The 21,491-nt window shown below is 35.7% G+C and overlaps 2 protein-coding genes across 2 annotated transcripts in view; one reads left to right on the top strand and one right to left on the bottom strand.

The window, feature by feature from the left end:
* LOC126969482 (uncharacterized) overlaps positions 1–21,491 on the bottom strand; it is a 169,343-nt gene that overhangs the window by 135,279 nt on the left and 12,573 nt on the right. The window lies entirely within an intron of this gene.
* On the top strand, positions 109–20,691 carry LOC126969494 (glutaminyl-peptide cyclotransferase-like). The gene is made up of 5 exons (XM_050814961.1): positions 109–376; positions 8,453–8,783; positions 9,316–9,548; positions 15,272–15,497; positions 18,590–20,691. The coding sequence occupies exons 1-5, from the start codon at positions 287–289 to the stop codon at positions 18,739–18,741; spliced, it is 1,032 nt and encodes a 343-aa protein (XP_050670918.1). The 5' UTR covers positions 109–286; the 3' UTR covers positions 18,742–20,691.

The following is a 21,491-nucleotide window of genomic DNA, read 5'->3' on the forward strand; positions in this document are numbered from 1 at the left end:
ACGATTTCAGCGTGTGTTTGCTTTCAAACTTATCCGGATGATGATTTTTTCGTAGTATTTACATCCTCTTTGATGCGTAGCAAAGAGAATTTAACCACTAACTGCGTTCAATTTTTAGTTCGATTTTGTGCGCGGGTGTGTCGGGTAGTCGTGTCACTAACATAAAGATTTACAAATAAAGTTACGGTTTATACACTTTAAGAAAGGTTGAAGGACCTTCTGAATTGATCCGTTAATGTTTATTTCGCTTTATAAATAAATAAATCCCCAGATTTTATTTACAGTGATGGTTAAGCAAATATTATTTTTCGCTTTAATTGTGCTCTACGTATCTCATGTAAACACAGATAGTCCTCTGAAATTTTATCTTGAAAAGGTAAGAATACATAATTTTTTGTGTTTATTTTTAAAGTTAAAATGTGTCTAACGTGTGTCAGACTTTCTAACAATATGCCACATGATGACCAACTTTTATTTGTGACCTTTGACTTTTTACTAAAACAAGATTATAGAGCTTAAACAAACAGTGTGCTAAAAAAATAAGTTACAAACTTTAATGGAAATAATATATTAAATATTTACCCCTTATTCATAATGGTCCGCTAACTTTAAACAGCCACTTAGGAGTGTTTTTTTTTCATTCTGACTTAGGTCAATAGAAGAAGACAGAGTGAGTATTAGCAATGCTTTAAGTTAGCAGACTATTATGAATAAGGGGGTAACTAATTTACAATCAAGTTTATCCATAATTTTTTAAACATATGTGATGATAGTATTTAAATTTAATTCCAGTAATTATTTCTACCCAACACTTTATTATCTTATTAGTATGTATATCCTTATTTTGTAGGTAGTTTTATAGGGTTAACAAATTTACCATAAAAAATCACATTCCAGACCTACAATTATGGTAGTTCTTTAGAATGTTCTCTAACTCTAAACTCCATTATTTAGCATAAGCTGTAAGCATTGCAGGCTCCATTAAGAATAATTTTTATCATCATTCATTAATAAAAACAGCTGATGCAAATATTAGTGCCCGCAGTAATAGGTATGGATTTAACAATTTATAGAACTGTATACTTTGATTGCTAGTGATATTAATATAATCTAATATATAAAATTCTCATGTCATGGTGTTAAACATTGATCTCCTGCGAAACGACTTGACCGATTCTCATGAAATTTTCATGCATATTGGGTAGGTCTGAGAATCGGACAACATCTATTTTTCACCCCCCTAAATGTTAAGGGTAGTCCACACGACGTTTTTTTTTTAAATTTCATTGATTATGAGTCAGCATTAAAAAATACACACAACTTCAAATTTTCACCTATCTACGATCAACAGTTACTTTTGTATCGCGATTTTAATATCGGCAATACAACGTTTGCTGGGTCAGCTAGTAATATATAGATTTGTTATTAGGTAGTGACAAATGAAGCAATATTGCAATATCTTTATGATATAAGTAAATTATATTAGTTATTAACAAGAAAGCAATCAAATCCAAATCAGTTGTTTACATATTGATACCTCACTTCCAAAGAGTAACTATTGAGAAAAGGGTTCTTTAAAATTCAATAAACAACCCAAATTGTTACTGTATGAAAAGAAAATATCCTAGAGTTATGCAGATGTATTGCAAGTATCTAACTAAACTGCATTAAAGGCATAAAAGGCATTTATTTTCTCAAAATTGATTCCTTTAGAATTCTTTTTGATGTCATTTCTAATAACTATTAGATACTACTACCGCTTCGGAAACAAATGACGCTCTGAGAAGAAGTGGCGCAAGGAACTCTCCCAGCATTATTTTTTTGCTCTCTTTTCAATAAAAATATACAATATTGTACAGTCATTTCTATCGCTATAAAATAATCACAATCTAGTCCCAGGCTGTCCGATCATTTAGATATTCAGCAGTGCAGTAATAGGATTTACGACAGAGCCATTTTTTTATAAAACATTTAAATGTATTTATAGATAATGCCTGAACAGTGGCTGGGACTTTATTATAGAAGTGTATACATTTACCCTTAAAGCTATTATGTATCAACAACTTGTTCCTCTGTGTTAATAAAAAGGCATAAATAAGACTATTTCTCGTATTTATTTCAGATTTGTTACACTTTGGAACTTAGAATTAATATGATGTCATACAACGGGATTGTAACGGGGTATATATAGGTCAAACAGGTCGAAATTTCGAAATTAGATTAAAGGAACATATTGCCGCATTTACGAATAATCATCCCGAAAAATCACACTTCGCGAAACATTTAATTGATACAGGTCACTCACTCGGAAACATTAATAACTTTAATATTTTACATACATGTGAAAAAGGATTTCGCTTAAATGTGTTAGAGCAATTAGAAATAATAAAACACAAAAATAACAATATGTTTACATTGTTGAATGAACAAACAAATTTAGTCCCATCACCTTTGTTACGTGTCTCTTCCGGGGGTAATACGTCACAATAGCCGACCAATCACAGCGCGTCATTTCATGGGACGAGGGTATAAAAGGCGGCTTCCGGCTCATTTGATTCAGTCTCGTGCCAGATTTTGGCGAGACAACACGTCCTGAGGATGCCTCGTGTAGAGGCGAAACACGTGTCGAATTGTTTTAAAGACAAATATTGGCGGAATTAACACTAAAGAAAACTTAAATAATTTGTATAATTATGGATTTCCGCAAAGTAACGCCTAATTCAATAAATTTTCTGATCTCATACAATAAGTTTGGGATAAGGATCTGTCATCCTAAACTGTATTCTACTCACCCCTGATCTCTTATAAAAAGTACCATACTGCAAGCTATTCATTACATCTCTAACTCTACACTCTATGGACTGATTTACCTCTGATCTCATATGAGCGGCTTAAGGCGGGTCATATACTGCTCAATACTCGTCTTCCAAATCATCTCAACCTACTTTTTAAGTTAGTTATAAATAAGAGTTAATAACTTCACATAGAATTAGCTCTTATAACTAACTCATACTGTCCCGAGGGTGTCAGAAGAGGGTAAGCCGAAAGATACAAAACTATGCACTTTTAGTACCAGATGCAAAAGACGGCTAAAGAATCTATGCAGGACCCCTTTTCATATACACTTGCTTTCAGGGCTGCCGGCCGAAGTCATCTACTACTACTAAAACCTAAGGTTTATACCTTTCCTCTGTCTCTGGTCTCGCCTACGAGAAATTTTTGTCCCTAAAAAATGATAAATATCACCAAAGCCCTATGCTTGTAAAGTGACTCTTAAGTCTCAGATGAAATAGCGGTACATGTGGGTCTATGACAAGGGTGCCTTCTTACACCTGTACTTTTTCTTGGCGCTCTTGACGTCATTTTGAAAAACGTAACGCACAACAATCGCCTCGTGGGGCACAACAAAAACTCTAAAGAATTTGGATTATGCCAATATTATATTAAGCTTCTTAAGTTAAACACGCGCAGATATGCAGTCCAAATTGAGCGACCTACGCGAGGAAGCAGTGAAGGCAGGACTTAAGATTAATAATATTATATATAAATATAATATTCGGAAGACAGAAGAAATGAGGTGCGAGGCAAAATGCTCAGGCATTGGAACAGAGATAGTGGATCGCGTCCACAAATTGTCTTATCTCGAGAGCTGCGTGTCAGTCGGTCTCGAGGGATTGAAGCGGATATCAATTCACACATCGCCAAAGTACGAGCAACCTTTGCACCTCCTCGATCCATATGGCAATCACGGAAACTAAAACGGAGAGTTAAGTTAAAGATGTTCCGGTCCAACATGAAGACCATATGGATGTATGTGTGTGAGACGTGGAAGGTCACCAAGTCCATCTATCATCAACTTCAGGTCTACGTTAACCGATGCATTCGCAATATCCTCGGTTTTCACTGGCCCAACAAAATTTCCAACTATCAACTTTGGCAAAAGTTGGCAATCGACCAACAGAAAAAACGCCGCAAATGGAGCTGGATAGGCCTCCACACTCCGGAGGGATCCCAACTATATACCGAGGCCTAGCCCTAGACTGTAAACCTCAAGGAAAACGCAAACGCGGCCGTCCAAAGCGAACCTGAGGACCGGAAAACAAAGGACTGTCATTGACGAAGCGAAAGACAGCAGAAAGGCCTGGAGTGAAATCAAGAGAAATATTTAGGACCTATATTCGATGGAGATACAGTGTGGATGCCCTCTCCCCCAGCTAGGGGAACTTAAATGAATGATGATAAAACTTTCTACACATATGAGAAACACACACTTTTAATCACAAGGCACTACTAGCTACCTTCATTTACAATAAATGTAAAATAGTCATTTAATTACTTTCTATAAAAAAACTTACACAAAAAATATAATTATAAATAAAATAACATTAATACTATCAATTAACAGCTCATAATTAATTCAAAATTCTAATCTGAGACATTGTTCAATCTAATTACGCAAATTGAATAAAATCACAAGGGCCAATGTCAAGAGCAATCCTGTTTAAATTCTTTATACTAGTCCGTTAAAGCAACCAATAGGTATGTATGTCATGTCATGTAGTATTTCTTATCAGAAAGAGATATAATAACATCTACCAAGCCTTGTGAGTTGTAAGATGTGTTGCCTTGACTTGGCCATTTGAGTGACATGGCCAATGAACTTAACAAAATGATGTGAGCTCGAAGTTTTGAATACAAAGTACTATAGTTTGGTTATATTACTCCATACAAAACTCCCCCTATGTTTATAAGCTAGGCTAGCAATGTAGCCTACTTCTTCGGGTCTTCGTTTCACATAGTTATCTGATAATGGTAGAAAGGTTTAATGTATAAATTGTACTTCAAAAGCAGCTTTTATATTTTCATATTTCCTTGCGAAATTTCCTTCACCAGGTGAATTGCTCCTGTTCCATTTTCAAGTTGATCTGACTTTAAAAATATACATGCTGTCAAGTGTCATCGTCTTGGCTGGCTATGCAGCCTAGCGAAACTCTCTAAGAAAAAAGCGATTCACTCGATTGCAGCAGATAGATTGACAGATGACGGGTATAATCTTGAACAAAACGGTGATAGCCGAAATCCACTACGTTTTAAGTTCGCTTTCAAACTTAGCCGGATTTGTGGCCAATCGCCATACTTTAATTCCTACTATTTCAAACTTATGTTAAATTACTGCACGTTTCATAATAAACTATATTTCATTTTTTACTGTGGCTATGTTCTTTATTACTCTGACCTCGCAGAGGTAAAGAAGTTAAAGACTTAACAATTCTAAATAAATAATTAAGTCGCTCTAACGCGGACGAGACAGAAATCAGTGTGATAAAGACGCAGCTCCTATTAAAAATTATGAGCACTAAAATCATGGTTTGTTGTCTACCATTTCCTACTCTAAACTTGGTTAAGTTAACGAAATTTCCTAAAGAAATAATATGTGTCAGACGGTTTTAATTTTCCGCTTATTGTTGTCGGATTTGTAAACTAGTCTTCTGTTTGAGAGTTGTTGTAGATTAAAAACAAAGAAGATAACAGTCAAAACCGTTTGAAAAAATTGCTGGCAATGTTTTCTCTAACTATTACTTAAATTTTCTAGCAATCATGATGTTGAAATGTATTTACTGAATTGTTGAAACATAACTATTTAGTAAATTTCCCACGGGGCTGCTACAGTCGAGTTTCTACCTATAAATGTTTTGATTCTTTATGTATTTACAATTCACGAGCTTATGTATACATCCCAACTGTTATTATACATACGAATGCCTCAAGGACTACCATGATGCAATAGATATTTTCTGAGACCTTTCGAAGGCTTTTGATTACGTGGATTTTAGGGCGCTTTTACTTTTACTAAAGCTCAAGTTTTTTGATCTTTGCGACAATTTTTAAAATTAATTACATACTTATTATACTTAAAGAGTCGTAAACAGATTGTAGACATTTGCGGATACAATCAAAAGGCTCCGATGTACCTAGATACAGGCGTGCCACAGGGTTCATCCTGGGCCCGTTTCTCTTTTTGATCTTCTATTTATGGTGGAGAGAATCGTTGCTATGGTTTTATTCGCTGATGACACGTTACCTTTATTCAAAATAAAATAGAAAGACAATACGTTTAATAGCAAAATGATATTATGTTAAAAGTTGTAAATTGGTTCACAAATAATAACCTATTGTATTAGATTTCAATAACGAAATGTACAATGTGAAACAAGCAGCGGTTAAAGTTATGACAGATTCCAAAACTCTGGAATTAGTAGATTTGACTGTTACTAGATACAGTAGGTAACTTAGCAAATAAAATGGGTTCTGCAGCTTTCGCCGTTAAAAATATCAGACACTTGACTGATGCGAATACTCTATCTATCTATTCTATTTTGCGTAGCATTACGTCATACGGTTTATTATTGTGGGGAAATGCTGCGGATGTACATAGTATTTTGTGACAAAAGAGGCCTATTAGAGCAATTGGAATATGTGACTCGCTTCGGGACACATTCCAGTTGATAAACATCCTGGCCCCTCACAAAACATAATATTGTGAATGAATATAATGTATGTTAGCAAAATTATCACTGAATTCAAGAAAAGTTGTGATTTGAATTCATTCAATTCAAGAAATTACCTACCACCAACTTCCGGTGCCCACCTAGCTTCATCACCAGATCATTTCCATACGACTATTTTTAATTCACTTTGAATTTTGTTGTTATACTCGCTTAACTTTCATGAGAATAACGTGAAATGAATGAAATATATTTTAATTTTGATATTTTCTCAATTACATAGATTCCACGATCCGATATATCAAATTTGCTAGTATAGCAGTTCAAACGAAAAAAAAAATTGAAGCAGTCTATTTAACGGCGAAGGTTTAAAAACAGTACAGTCGAAATGAGAACCTCCTCCTGTTTTTGAAGTCGGCTTAAAAGTTATTCTTATTCTATGACACACACTCTTGTTTCGTTGTAAATCGTGAGTAAAGCATTTAGCCTTAGAATATAATTAAATCCCTTCACTTTGTCACTACAAAATTGCCTTGAGAATATTTCAATACAATTCAACATACAGAATTCACATTACTGCAGTGAAATTATTTCCGTGATTTGTTCGATACTGTATTATGGCAGCCTATCCTTAAATTTTCGCCACTTTTAGCGGTGCAAATGATAATTTTTATGTAACAACATTATTATATAATCTCGCCTATGTAGAGATACAGGTTGTGAGATCACATATTTTTTATTTTTGAAATTTTCAGTGCCAATATATTATAAATCATGGTCCAATTGCAACCCCCTTTTTTAGGATGTAGTAATAGTCAGTACCAATATAATAAATACAAAACCTTATTTGTATGTTTGTTACTCTCTCAGTATAATCTTTTGAATGAATTTTAATGAGTGCATTCAATGCACATAGTTTTTTACCTTGAATGGTGTACGGGATACTTTTTTCTTTCTATTGTTGGTTTTAGTTGAACTTGTCAATCATGCAGAACGATGTACTTCACTATTAATAGATTTATTCATTTTAAGATAAGATCGCTGAAAATAAAATCACACAAAGAACAGAAATTCTAGAAAATTTATAGAATTAGGCGCTATTTTGCCGAAATCCATAATTATCATAATATTGTGATTTTTATTGAGTGTACCTAAATTCCGCTAAAACTTGCCCTTACTCAATTCCACATATAATTTGCCTCTACACGATGCATCATCAGGAGTTGTTGTCTCGCCATATTTGATCGTACTAGATATAATAGAAAATTCACAACATTTGGATTCAAAAATTTTAGTTAAATGAGTCGCCATCTTGTTTGGCAAATTGTCCTTGTCGCTGCATTACCTACAGTCGCCAACCATACACAGAGGTTAAGATTAAACATTACAGTGAGGCCTTTCTTTATAGAAAAGGACAAATGAGCGTACGGGTCACCTGGTGGTAAGTGATCATCGCCGCCCACATTCACTTGCAGCACCAGAGGAATCACAGGAGCGTTGGCTGCCTTTAATGAAGGTACCCATGTCGTATCGTTCCGGAAACTCCGCACAAGGAAGCTCATTAACACAGATCACAGCTTTGTAATACGTAGAATAAAGCTCCTTGAAAACCGCACTGTGAGGGATTTTAAAAATTCTAAAACAATATGGCGTCGTGATAACGCGGGCGACACAATCATGAGTGAGATAAGGATAGCTACAGCTCCGACTAAAATTCGTGAGTAAGAAACTCAAAAATAAATTCTCGGCTAATTCCTTTTCCAAAACCGATAGTAAGATCGTACCGTTTTAATTATTTTTACAATTTGTCGGACTTTAATGTAAGTTTGCTTGCTGCCTATATGGTTAAGCCGCTTTAAGTACTTGTTGAAGTGCTCTAGCACTTACAAAAGGAAAAATATCAAAGTGTCACTGATCTTATTTGAAAATTATTATTATATTTTCAGAATGTCCACGAACCAGCAGAATTATCGGACGGTGATGTTGAGAGAATTGCGCAATCATCAGATAGATCTCATTTCAGGCGCGTTCTTGATGCGATCCTGGTGCCCAGAGTCGTTGGCACAGCCAACCATAAAAAAGTTGGCAATTACATCAGCAAACAGATGACAGATCTGGGCTGGAAAGTTACTGAAGATGTTTTTACCGACACAACTCCAGTATTTGGCAAGTTGAAATTCAGGAATATAGTTGCAACACTGAACCCAGACGCCGATCGGTATTTGGTGTTGGCTTGCCACTACGACAGCAAATATACCAGGGAACACGTGTTTGTTGGTAAGTTATTGAAGCTCAAATATTATTTGAATATTGTGGGTGGTAAAAATTAACCGCCTGTTTCGATTTACCTCAAGCAGAGTTCATGCTTTTCTTAGGTACATTTATTTACCGTTAATTGCATCACAATAAAAAGTATTTCATGTAGAAGCAAATACTTATTAATGTAACTTGTTCACGGCTGCAATAAATGCGTTGTGCTACAGTCTTTCTCGGCATCAGAATCGTTACTTCTTCAAAACTTTAAACGGCCCTCCACAGTGCGGTTTTCAAGGAGCTTTCTTCCTCGTACTACTAAGCTGTGAAATGAGCTTCCTTGTGCGGTGTTTCCGGGACGACACGACATGGGTACCTTCGAAAAAGCGTGTACACCTTCCTTAAAGGCCGGCAACGCTCTTGTGATTCCTCTGGTGTTGCAAGAGAATGTGGGTGGCGGTGATCACCAGGTGACCCGTACGCTCGTTTGTCATCCTATTCCATAAAAAAAAAGCTTCGAGCTGAAGGACAAAATATAAAGAATTCCTTATTTCAGGCGCGACGGACTCGGCGGTGCCGTGCGCGATGCTTATCAACTTGGCTAAAGTGATGTCCAAGCAACTGGACCGCCTGAAGCAGTCTTCTCCAAGTCTAATGTTAATCTTCTTCGATGGAGAAGAGGCGTTCCGCCATTGGGGTCCTAAGGACTCGATTTACGGAGCTCGCCATCTCGCCAAGACCTGGCACGAGACGCCCTACAAAGATGGTGCCAGCCATCTGCAGAGAATCGTACGTCTAATTTACTATTTTATATTATAACTAGCTGACCAGACAGACGTTGTTCTGTAGATAATAAAAAAAATACTGTTTTATAGGAATTTACCAATAATATTTCAAAACATCAAGAATTTTTTCGTAAATAATGCTCCCTGTTGTTATAATGAAATTGTTTCACAGCGGAACTGTCGAACCGTGCGTCATTAAATTCTCTTATAGAAAAAATGTCCATACAAGACAAATATTGAAAATAAAAATAATTATGGGTCCCAAATCGAAATAAAAACTATCCTATCGCTCAAGTTGGACCAAACTGCACTCCATGAAGTAATCTCCATTAAAATCCGTTCATTAGTTTAGGAGTCCATCGCGGACAAACAACGTGTCACATAATTTATATATAATAATATATATTTACTAACCAGCAGTGGGAGGCTTCTTTGCACAGGATGCGGGCTAGATTATCGAATTCTGGATACGAAAGGCAACGACATTAACCTTTGGAGCACCGAAGCTCTGTTTAGAGACGATCTTACCTCATAGGAAGACCTTGAATAACTATATTGGGACACCCCAAATATTTAACGTAATGGCCATGACAAAATAGATTGACCGCGACTATCGGAGAAGCGACTAGTATTGTTTTCATTCTTACTCTGTTCAAAACATCTTCTAATATATAAAATTCTCGAGTCATGGTGTTAAACTTTGAACTCCTCCGAAACGGCTTGACCGATTCTCATGAAATTTTGAGTGCATATTGGGTAGGTCTGAGAATCGGACATTTTTTTTCATCCCCCTAAATGTTAAGGTGGTCCACACGAATTTTTTTTTTAATTTTTTTGACATGTTTTTTTAAATTTGTTGGATTATGAGTCAGCATTAAGAAATACATACAACTTCAATTTTTCACCCATCTACGATCAACAGTTACTTTTGTATTGCGATTTTAATATCGGCAATACAACGTTTGCCGCGTCAGCTAGTGAATATATATAAGGTACATACACCAAATTATATTTTTTACAATTTTTGTCGGTCTGTCTGTTTGTTCCTGAAATCTCTGAAATGGCTATTATGACGGCACTTTTATTGGCAGGTAGCTGATGTAATAAGGAGTAACTTAGGCTACGTTTATTTTGGATTTTTTTTTATAAATATAAAGTAATGTTGCAATGTTCAAGAAACGGTCTAACTGTAAAAATAATTTAAATGGCAAAACGTTTGCCGGGTGTGCTAGTAAAATAATAGAATATGTCGCGAATTCGTTTCCTTTCCTTATGAATAATTTATCAGAAAATGTCTAAGTACACGTATCTGTGAGGAAATCAAAATAAATTATCTTTTTATCAGCAAATTGGGTTTCATAGTGAATGCGATACAATGAAGTAATCAATAATGCAAGGATTGGCGTATGAAATAAAGTTATACAACACTAACAATAATTATTTATCTATGAGATAATAATTATATTTAATATGTATACTCGTACTAGCTGATGCCCGCGATTCCGTCCGCTTAGATCATAGTTTCAACCTTATTTTGCTCACCGGCCACTTTGAGAATATGTTTTTTTCTAGAGTATTTTCGTGTATTTTTTTGCCTTTTCTAGACTTTATTTATTAATCTACCCACGCCCCATCTGCGCCATCTCAATGCCCCCTAATTTTCTCTGGGTCTTCTACTGCCCCCCCGAAAGTCTCAAACGCCCACAAGGGGACGTTATCGCCCACGTTGAGAACCTATGGCGTAGAAAAAGGGGTTTTTAAAAATAATAAGAAAGTTTGGAATTGAAAATTATCTCATGTCCTATTCCAGTTCCGGTTCCCGTTTTCGCTCTCGTTCCTAACCTAAAATCTTTTTTCGAGGAAGATTGCTATGGCAAATTAAACCCACTATTGATATAGTTATAGCTCATACGTGAATTTCAGTTTTTCACAAATCTCGGGGGACTATGAATTTTTTCGGGATAGAATGTAGCCTATGCCCTTTCCCAAGCTGCAGTCTATCGCTGTACCAAATTTCATCAAAATTAGTTTAGTAGCTCCGGTATAAAAGCGTTGTCCAACAAACTTACATTCACATTTATACTATTAGTATCGATGTGCAGGATGTAATCATGTATCACATGATAAGCTATTATGGACAAACAAACATGAAACAAAACAAAAAATATTGAAGTAGGCGTTACTTTGCGGAAATCCATAATTATACAAATGATTTAAGTTTTCTTTAGTGTTCATTCCGCCAATATTTGAGTCTCGTGACAGATTTTGGCGAGACAACACGTCCTGAGGTTGCCTCGTGTAGAGCGAAACACGTGTCGAATTGTTTAAATACAAACATTGGCGGAATTAACACTAAAGAAAACTTAAATCATTTGTATAAACATGAAACAGAATTCATTATAATATCTACCTCTAACAAATGTTGTTCCGTGTAATTATTATTAGTTCAGCTAGCTCTTATATACCTACTTTTAATGGTTTTCAATTACATTATGTAATATGTAAGATAAGGTATTGTAAATGTTTCTAATGCTAGGGTTGCCAGCCAATACTCTAGGTCAATGCTTCATAAGATACATAATAGCTTTAAGGGTAAATGTATACACTTCTATAATAAAGTCCCAGCCACTGTTCAGGCATTATCTATAAATAAATTTGAATGTTTTATAAAAAAATGGCTCTGTCGTAAATCCTATTACTCCACTGCTGAATATCTAAATGATCGGACAGCCTTGCCTTGCCGGGACTAGATTGTGATTATTTTATAGCGATAGAAATGACTGTACAATATTGTATATTTTTATTGAAAAGAGCGCAAAAAAAAAAGAATGCTGGGAGAGTTTCTTGCGCCGCTTCTTCTCTCTCAGAGCGTCATTTGTTTCCGAAGCGGTAGTAGTGTCTAGTAGTTATTAGAAATGACATCAAAAAGTCATCAATTTTAAAGGAATCAAATTTGAGAAAAAAAATGCCTATTTATGCCTTTTCGTGCTATCAGATATGTGTAGGTATCTCTACTTTTTTTTATCTTTTTCTTTACCACTTACTAATGTACTATAAATGTGAATGTAAGTTTGTTTGTTACGCTTTCACGCCTAAGCCACTGAACCGAATTTGATGAAATTCAGTACAGAGAAAGACTAGAGCTGGGGAAAGGACATAACTTTAATGCCAAAAAAAGGCTTGAGGGGGTTGTAGTAGGGTGTTGGAAGTTTGTATGGAAGTCGTTTCGTTTCGTTTGTTTGGAATTCGTGCTCAGGAATAACAAACGCGCAAAATCTCTTTGTTTTAGCAAAGGATGGAAAAACAAAATAAAGTAGTTTATAAAAATGTATTAAAATAATCAATTTATAGTCAACTCAGATACCAGTGGGAGGCTCCTTTGCACAGGAAGCCGGCTAGATTATGGCTACCACAACGGCGCCTATTCCTGCCGTGAAGCAGTAATGTGTAAACATTACTGTGTTTCGGTCTGAAGGGCGCCGTAGTTAGTGAAATTACTGGGCAAATGAGACTTAACATCTTATGTCTCAAGGTGACGAATGCAATTGTAGTTCTGCTCAGAATTTTTGGGTTTTCAAGAATCCTAAACGGCACTGCATTGTAATGGGTAGATCAATTACCATCAGCTGAACGTCCTGAAAAAAATCATTTAGGCCAAAATATGATGTGACAAGTTGTTGGAGGATGAAAAATATTTTAAAACTTAAATAATTCTCCTCTTTTTACTAACCTGTACTGTTTATTTAGGTTACCTCTCTGAAATTAGACATATTCTACTTCATCCTGTTATATTTGTCAACCCTATCTATTACTAAGTAATATCTACCTACACAATATGTTATGTTTTTAAAGTGATCACCCTCTCTTCTGGGATTAATACACAAATAAAATTTGATAAACAAAATTTTACTAACGATTCGGGACTCGAACCTACGACCTCCGGCGTTCCGTGCCGGTGCTCTAGAGTGAAGCCACAACCTCAGAGTTGAACAAAAAGCAAACAGAATTTTATAGCGAGGCGGTACTCGAACGGTTAGCTCAGTTGGTTAGAGCACCGGCACGGAACGCCGGATGTCGTGGGTTCGAGTCCCGCATCGTTCATAAAATTTTGTTTATCAAATTTTATTTGTGTATCTACCTACACAGTTAAAAGAGCAATGTTAAGTTTATTTTTTGGTTAATCGGTGGTATAGATAAAATATATGATTCTTACTAACTTCACCTAAAACCTAAGCCCTGAAACCTGCAGATAAAATACATATTATATACAAAATTGGCTGACATACGCTATAGCAAGTTTGGGGAATGATAATTTGTATTATTACAAAATAGTTAAACATATGTTGAACACTTGTTTTAAAAAAGTTATATTACAATGTCTTTCTGTTGTTTTACGATCAATAATCTTTAGCCATTGCTTATATTTAAACACGAGACAAAGCTTGCCTAAGGCGTGTCTAACGGATAGATCATATTCATAAGGAAGATTGCGATTAAATATGATGACAGTTAGATGACAACTGAAAAAAATAGCGTTCCGTTCCTATACACTTCAGTTTATGTTGTGCTTAACGATGTTTTTGGTTAAACACAAGCTTAACACTGTTTTTTAAAAGAAAAAGATAAACTCCATTTTAGACGTCGTTATTGTTAGGTCACTGAAGTTGTTATAGTTAGGTCATTGTCTAACAAAACCCGTGTGTAAGCCATGTTTCCAATTAATTTTTTTTGTAATAAATATATGTTTTTGACCAACCATTGGATCGAGCTGCACAACCCACGAGTGATTTCTGCTGAACGCCAATACATCCCACAGCTTGTTAGAGAAGCTATAGAAATTAAAAAGCATCCTACAATTTTAATAGGAAGGATGGTTTTAGGCTAGCGCAATCATGGAATCCCGTGGTCTCTCTCTGCAGTAAAAATGCAACAAAAGATCCGAAAGTATGGACGTCGTCAGTAGTGTGTAACGTGAATTAGGGAATCAAAGACCAAAACGAACTAGGCGCCACGTGGCAGATAGATGTACTATTAGTGTCAAGTGTTTCTCGCCGCCTCCGCAGTCCCGCCGTGATCAAGATTCATGCACTTGGGTAGAAATATCTGCATCAAATCATTAATAGTAGATTGTTAACCGAGGGTCGAAAGAATCAATTCTCGAGGTATTTAGACGAGGTATTTCGAGCGCAGCGAGGGTGGCTATAGGAACTAGGCCGAGTAGGAATGGATTCTTTTACCCGTGTTAAACACTCTACTTTTCATTTCGAATATGAGGAAAATAAAACTAGTTGTTTATCTAAACTATTTATTGATAATATATAATAATATTAGCAGTATCTATTTAAAATTAATTGACAAATTAGGACAACTTACGTCGACTTTTTAAATTTTAAATATGGAACTCACCGCGTAATTGTTGCGCTCAAAGAAGTTTGCGCTAAGTTCACACTGGCTGTTTAGAAAGTCACATGGCCGCAGAGTTTTTGTTAATTAGTTTTTTTTACGTAAAACTCTTCACAGCTGACAGCAGTTCTATTTTTAAAGTTCATTCCGGCCCTTAGGTGGGAAGTAATTTGTATGAGTTTTTCCCTCTTTATGGTGGGAAGCATCATTTTCCACCCAATAATCAGATCAAAACAACATGACTTTCCGAGTATGAGAAATGAAAAATATATACCGTGAGTACCCGTCATAATAATTAAATTTTTTGTAATAACTTTCCACCAGGACGCGTTGGTTCTCCTCGACCTGTTGGGCACCCCAGACCCGGTGTTCTACAGCTACTTCAAGAGCACCGAGCGCTGGTACACCAGACTGGCGAGCGCCGAGCGCAGGCTCGCTGACCTGGGCCAGCTGACCTCGTACTCCGTGGGCCAGGAGGAGCAGACCTACTTCCGCCTCTCCAGCTCCAGGGCACAGATCGAGGACGACCACTTGCCGTTCCTCAATAGGAGTAAGTTTTATTACATGAATAATACTCGCATTATGCCTTTATCTATTTTCAGTGTGTGTTTCATATACTGTACTCAATAACTCTTGTATTTTTAATCTAATATATAAAATTCTCGTGTCATGGTATTAAACTTTCAACTCCTCCGAAACGGCTTGCTTAATTTTTTTGACATTTTTTTTTAAATTTGTTTGATTATGAGTCAGCATTAAAAAATACATGCAACTTCAATAACAATTTTCACCCATCTACGATCAACAATCGTTCGAGTGACGTATCGTCATAAAATCTTGTATGCTTTGTTCAACTCTCAGGTTGTGGCTTCATCTACAGGATCTACTTTACAGTTGATAACCTGCTCAACCCCAATATTTGCATATTAGGAAATTGACTTAAGATGTCCCTCATGTAAATCTAAACAATTTGTTATGTTTTTAAAGTAATAACCCTCACTTCTATGATTGATACACAAATAAAATTTGAAAACATAATTTTATGAACGATTCCGCCGCTTCTCTCTCAGAGCGCCATTTGTTTCCGAAGCGGTAGTAGTATCTAGTATATTAGAAATGACATCAAATACCACCTTCCACCTTCGCACGACACGCCACAAGTTAGGATATCGTCCCCACCATCTGGATGTATGGCGGTCCTCCACAGTGCGGTTTTCAAGGAGCTTTCGTCCACGTACTACAAAGCTGTGGAATGAACTTCCTTGTGCGGTGTTTCCGGGACGATACGACATGGGTACCTTCAAAAAAAGCGCGTACACCTTCCTTAAAGGCCGGCATCGCTCCTGTGATTACTCTGGTGTTGCGAGAGATTGTGGGCGGCGGTGATCACTTAACAACAGGTGACCCGTACGCTCGTTTGTCCTCCTATTCCATTTAAAAAAAAATCTAAAGGAATTAATTTTGAGGAACTAAATGCCTTTTTATGCCTTTTATAATAGGCGGGGACAATCTACGATCAAATGACATAGTGAACACTCTTGATCTTACACCTCCTGTTATTTCAAAGCGAAACAAAAATGAGACGGATGGCGAAAGATAATTTCTGATTTCTGACAAAGAATTAAAAAAACATTGATCATAATTGACTATTCATTTATTTTCATTGACAAGCGAACGATTGTGGAACCAAATACAATTTCACAGATATTGTTACAGCATTAAAATGATTTGAAACGCCTGTGAACATGAATACTGCACGCCGCGAGACATGTAGTTGTATTATATGTTACAAACTTAGATAAAGGGGTCTCCGCTGCCTCCCAACTAGATACCGCAAGTGGGCGTACTCTCCAATGGCCAGTCACGAACAATGTGTGACGTTGACGTGCAACATGTTCTGTTATACGTTGCTTATTTTTGGAACTAAACTGCCTGGTTACATAGTAAAACTCTATATTTTTTTTATGGAATAGGAGGACAAACGAGCGTACGGGTCACCTGGTGTTAAGTGATCACCGCCGCCCACAATCTCTTGCAACACCAGAGGAATCACAAGAGCGTTGCTGGCCTTTTAAGGATGGTGTACGCGCTTTTTTTGAAGGTACCCATGTCGTATCGTCCCGGAAACAACGCACAAGGAAGCTCATTCCACAGCTTTGTAGTACGCGGAAGAAAGCTCCTTGAAAACCGCACTGTGGAGGGCCGCCACACATCCAGATGGTGGGGATGATATCCTAACTTGTGGCGTGTCGTGCGAAGGTGGAATTTATAAAAATAATACTACTAGAAATAAGGAAGACACTGGGATCACATATCATAAGTAATTATTTTGTATTTTATTAATTTCAATGTAAAATAACTCGTATGTTACAAAATTTGAAAGTCGCCATTGACTTTCAAGATACCACGCACACAACCATCTAATAGTTGACGTAATACAAAAGCTATTGTTCTTAGGTAGTGTGGTATCTACTTGGAGCGCAGCGGCGACCAATCCTTAATTGAAGGTTATAAATAAACCCCCTTATTTAAACAGCCGCTAAGGAGTGTTTTTTCTCATTCTGACTTAGGTCAATAGAAGAAGACAGAGTGAGAATTAGCAATGCTTTAAGTTAGCAGACTATTATGAATAAGGGGAAAAGTGTATCGCAAACGCGCGGTTGTAAAATACCAGAAGTCAAAATGATGCGAATATTTATGTAATTTTAACGGTCTTTATGCTTTCATTTTGTTCCACGTGGGAACAAAATCTCTTCTCAAAACTTCAAATCTTTAAAAATATCTTAAAAAATGCGTGTCCTGTAAGTAAGATTATGATGTTATGATGCGAAATCGTTATCATCCAAGATAACGTCATACTTTACGATAAGATTTAGTTTCTTCTGGAAATTCAAGGTGTTCTCACTTCAAATACAGGATTGTCAAGGCACCACAAGCATTACTCATTGACCAGCCGTCGCTTCCCTCGGGAGGGGAAGGACACCGTCCTAAGTAATGTTCTTTGCAACTACACCTGCCACCGGAACTCAACCAAACAACAGGAAAATTATTTCCTGTATATATTAATACCAGCCGTTCCCGCCCGCTTCGCTGTGCGATTTTAAAAGGAAATAAATTTAAAAACTAAGTAGCCATAAACCATCTAGGATAAATTTCGCATCTATATATATATATATATAAGGAAAATGGTCTTTATATATGTAGAAAATAAAATACTCCAAATACCACATACAAAAAAAATTACCGTTTTGCTGAAAATAATATAATAAGCTATTAATTTAATATCTTTACTAAATGTATCGTTCAAATTATAAATCCGCCATATTTGCCCTCTTTTAACAGACAGTCGTGATGGTATAATATAGAGTATTTTACCAGTGGGAGGCTCCTACTCTTTGCACAGAATGCCGGCTAAATTATGGCTACCACAATGGCGCGTTTTCTGCCGTGACGCAGTCATGTGTAAACATTACTGTTTTTCGGTCTGAATGGCGCCGTAGCTAGTGAAATTACTGAGCAAATTAGACTTAACATCTTATGTAATGGGCAGGGCGTATCAATTATTACCATCAGCTGAACGTCATGCTAATCTCGTCCCTTATTGTCATAAAAAAGTGTGTGTAATGGTGATTTTATTTTCAGATGTGGACGTGATTCACGTAATTCCCAACCCGTTCCCGGAGGTGTGGCACCAGGCCGGCGACAACCTGGAGGCACTGGACTTCAACACCATAGACAACCTCAACAAAATATTTCGCGTGTTCGTCGCGGAGTACCTCCACGTTGCTTCCTAACGCAGGTTGATACTGCAGTGATATATTGGCTCAATAATGACGTAAATGGAACATAGAGACTGGGAATTTCTGCATTGATATTGTTGTCATCATAGACCATGTATAGTAACTAGACATCGGTTTGGCGTGGCCAACATGAGACAGATAATATCCTATACATATAGGTACATAATATAACACAAGTGTTCTTTCACTATCACTTTTACATCGTAAAACACAACATCGCACCATATTTCCTTCGATTCTACTTAAAATTGTCTCTGATATCGAATAAATAGTGGATATTTCACACGTTTTACAACAATAATAGCTTAGTTTTATAGACGCAAATAAAAGTAAACAAAATATCTGTGCAGCGCTGTCAAGTTTGTTTAGCACACCGGGTGTGCTGACCTTGAAAAAACCGGCACGCATGGCGAAAATCTAATCACTCTATCTCATTTCTTTATATAAGACACGCATAAGTGTTTCTTTTTCTCGCGTGAGTGAGACGGAAGCTATCATTTAGTCTAGTTACTATACTTGGTCTATGGTTTTCATATATAAAATGGAGGTCTACCAAGATATTTTGCCCATACACTTAGCGCGGGTTTTTTTTGTAATCGAGTATATTGAAAAGTGATTTAAATTTCTTCTTTTATCGTGTTTCGGTTTGAGCTAATGGTCTTGTTACCATTGCTCTAAAAAAATATAACTAAAAAAATTTGTATTGTTTTCCTTTTTTAAAATGTGTTGATACTCGTTGTAATACTATCTACTCTTGATTTTTTTTTAAGTGCTTAGAATTAGTTAAGGATATTGTGTTCAACAGAGTATTAAAACTGTTAACTATTTTAAAGTAAGCGAATATTTTTGACTCTCGGATATTTAATGAGCTAGTTACTTCCATTCTCTATGTATACGAATATAGCAAATTGAAGTGTATAGGTACGAAATTAATATTAAATATATAACTATTTATTATACTCTACGCTTAATACTGTGTATTTATCGATTGTTCGTAATGAAATATATTTAGAAATAATATGTGACTGCATTTAATTGTACAACTTTTCATTTTATTTACATTTTAACTTGAGACTGCCTTTATAAGGCGATTTATTTATCGTAAGTTTTATTTACTTAAAATTCACATTATAATTTAGATACGTAATATAGTTTATACAATAATTTTATAGATATTTTTTTACAATTACAAACTCATAGTTCTATAAGCATTACAAGTACTTTCATTAAAACGAGTGCCTATGAGCTAATACTTAATTCCACGATCCAAAATGGTCTTGGCTTTACGAAGAAACGACGCTAGAGTCAGACAAAGTAATTTAAATAAACAGTAAATAAGTAAACTCAAGCCAGGTTTAAATTAAATTTATTAAACTCTGATTAATAATTGTCGAAATGCTTTTAGTAAATTTATATTAGTTAATTTGTTCAAGTCTTGAACCGGTTAGCGCGCGAGCGGGTTAGGCGCGGGCGCTGCTCTTCGTGTCCAACAATGCTTCAGCGACCGTCATTATTATATAACGTATCAAGATATATTGTTTAATTATTAAAGTCATGTTATAACTAAGGCGTTTTCTCTTCTTCCCATTTACACGCCCATCCGATTTGGTCCTTCGAGCCGGATGCAGTCGAGTTGTGATTATTTCAATATTTAATTTTACATGCGCTGTTGTGTACTTATTTTTTTTTTATTATTTATCACATAGCAATGTTTGAAACGCGACCTTGATTTTACTTTAAACAATTTGGCGGTAGTAACAAACCTTTATTAATTCATAATCTATGATATTATTATATTATGACATTTAATGTTTAGTTGCAAATATTCTAAATGTACTTAGATAAAAGTCGCAATTGGCGATATTTTAGACAAAATATATAGATTATAATATTGTCTTATAGAAATATATATTGATGTTGTTATTAAATGTTACGAGCATGTTATTTCACTTGTTTTATTTTTAATGAAGCTTCTGGAACTTAAATATTCTTAATTTGAATAAAAACCGTTAAAAATACTGAACATCAACGAATCTTGTACAAAATACAGTTATAATGCAGTGAAAAAAGGCTGTCCAATGCGTAAAGGTATCTTTACCAAAGGTATTTTAACCGCTAAACCATTAATTATTAATAGAAAAAAAAACCTATTTCATATTTATTAAATTAAATACAAGATATGTTCAATAAAATTAGATCATTACAAGTATGTTAAGTATGCTGGTTGCGCCAGGGAATTTAGAGTGGACTGTATTAATAAAAATGGGTACTCAGGTGAACAGAACAGGAATCATTGGAGTAAAGGGAATAGTCGGTACTCACCTCTTACTTGTTATCTACTTGACTGAATGTGTGTTACGCCATACGACCATAGATGTCGCGGCTCGCGGTTTATTCTTAACTTGTACCTATTAAGTTGCTAGGATAAAGGTGTAAGGGGTTAAGGAAAAGGTTGTGTGTTATTTGGACAACTGGCGTAACCATATGCCAAAAACAATGATAAATATTACAGACATTTATCAAACAATGTACCTACTAATTTCACGAATTATTTTTTTAACTTTTCTCGTGAAATAAAACAGCAGAATTAAAACAATAACCTTTAATGCGCACCATCGTGCGTTACTATAATATAGCACTTATTATATTTATTTAAAAATAAAAAATATAAATAGAAAGGACTTCTTTTGAGAACAGCATGCTATGTGATATATCTAAAAAAAAAATTGTCGGACATTCCATAC

Source organism: Leptidea sinapis, chromosome 18 (genome assembly GCF_905404315.1).
Source record: "Leptidea sinapis chromosome 18, ilLepSina1.1, whole genome shotgun sequence".
NCBI classification, from domain to species: Eukaryota; Metazoa; Arthropoda; class Insecta; order Lepidoptera; family Pieridae; genus Leptidea; species Leptidea sinapis.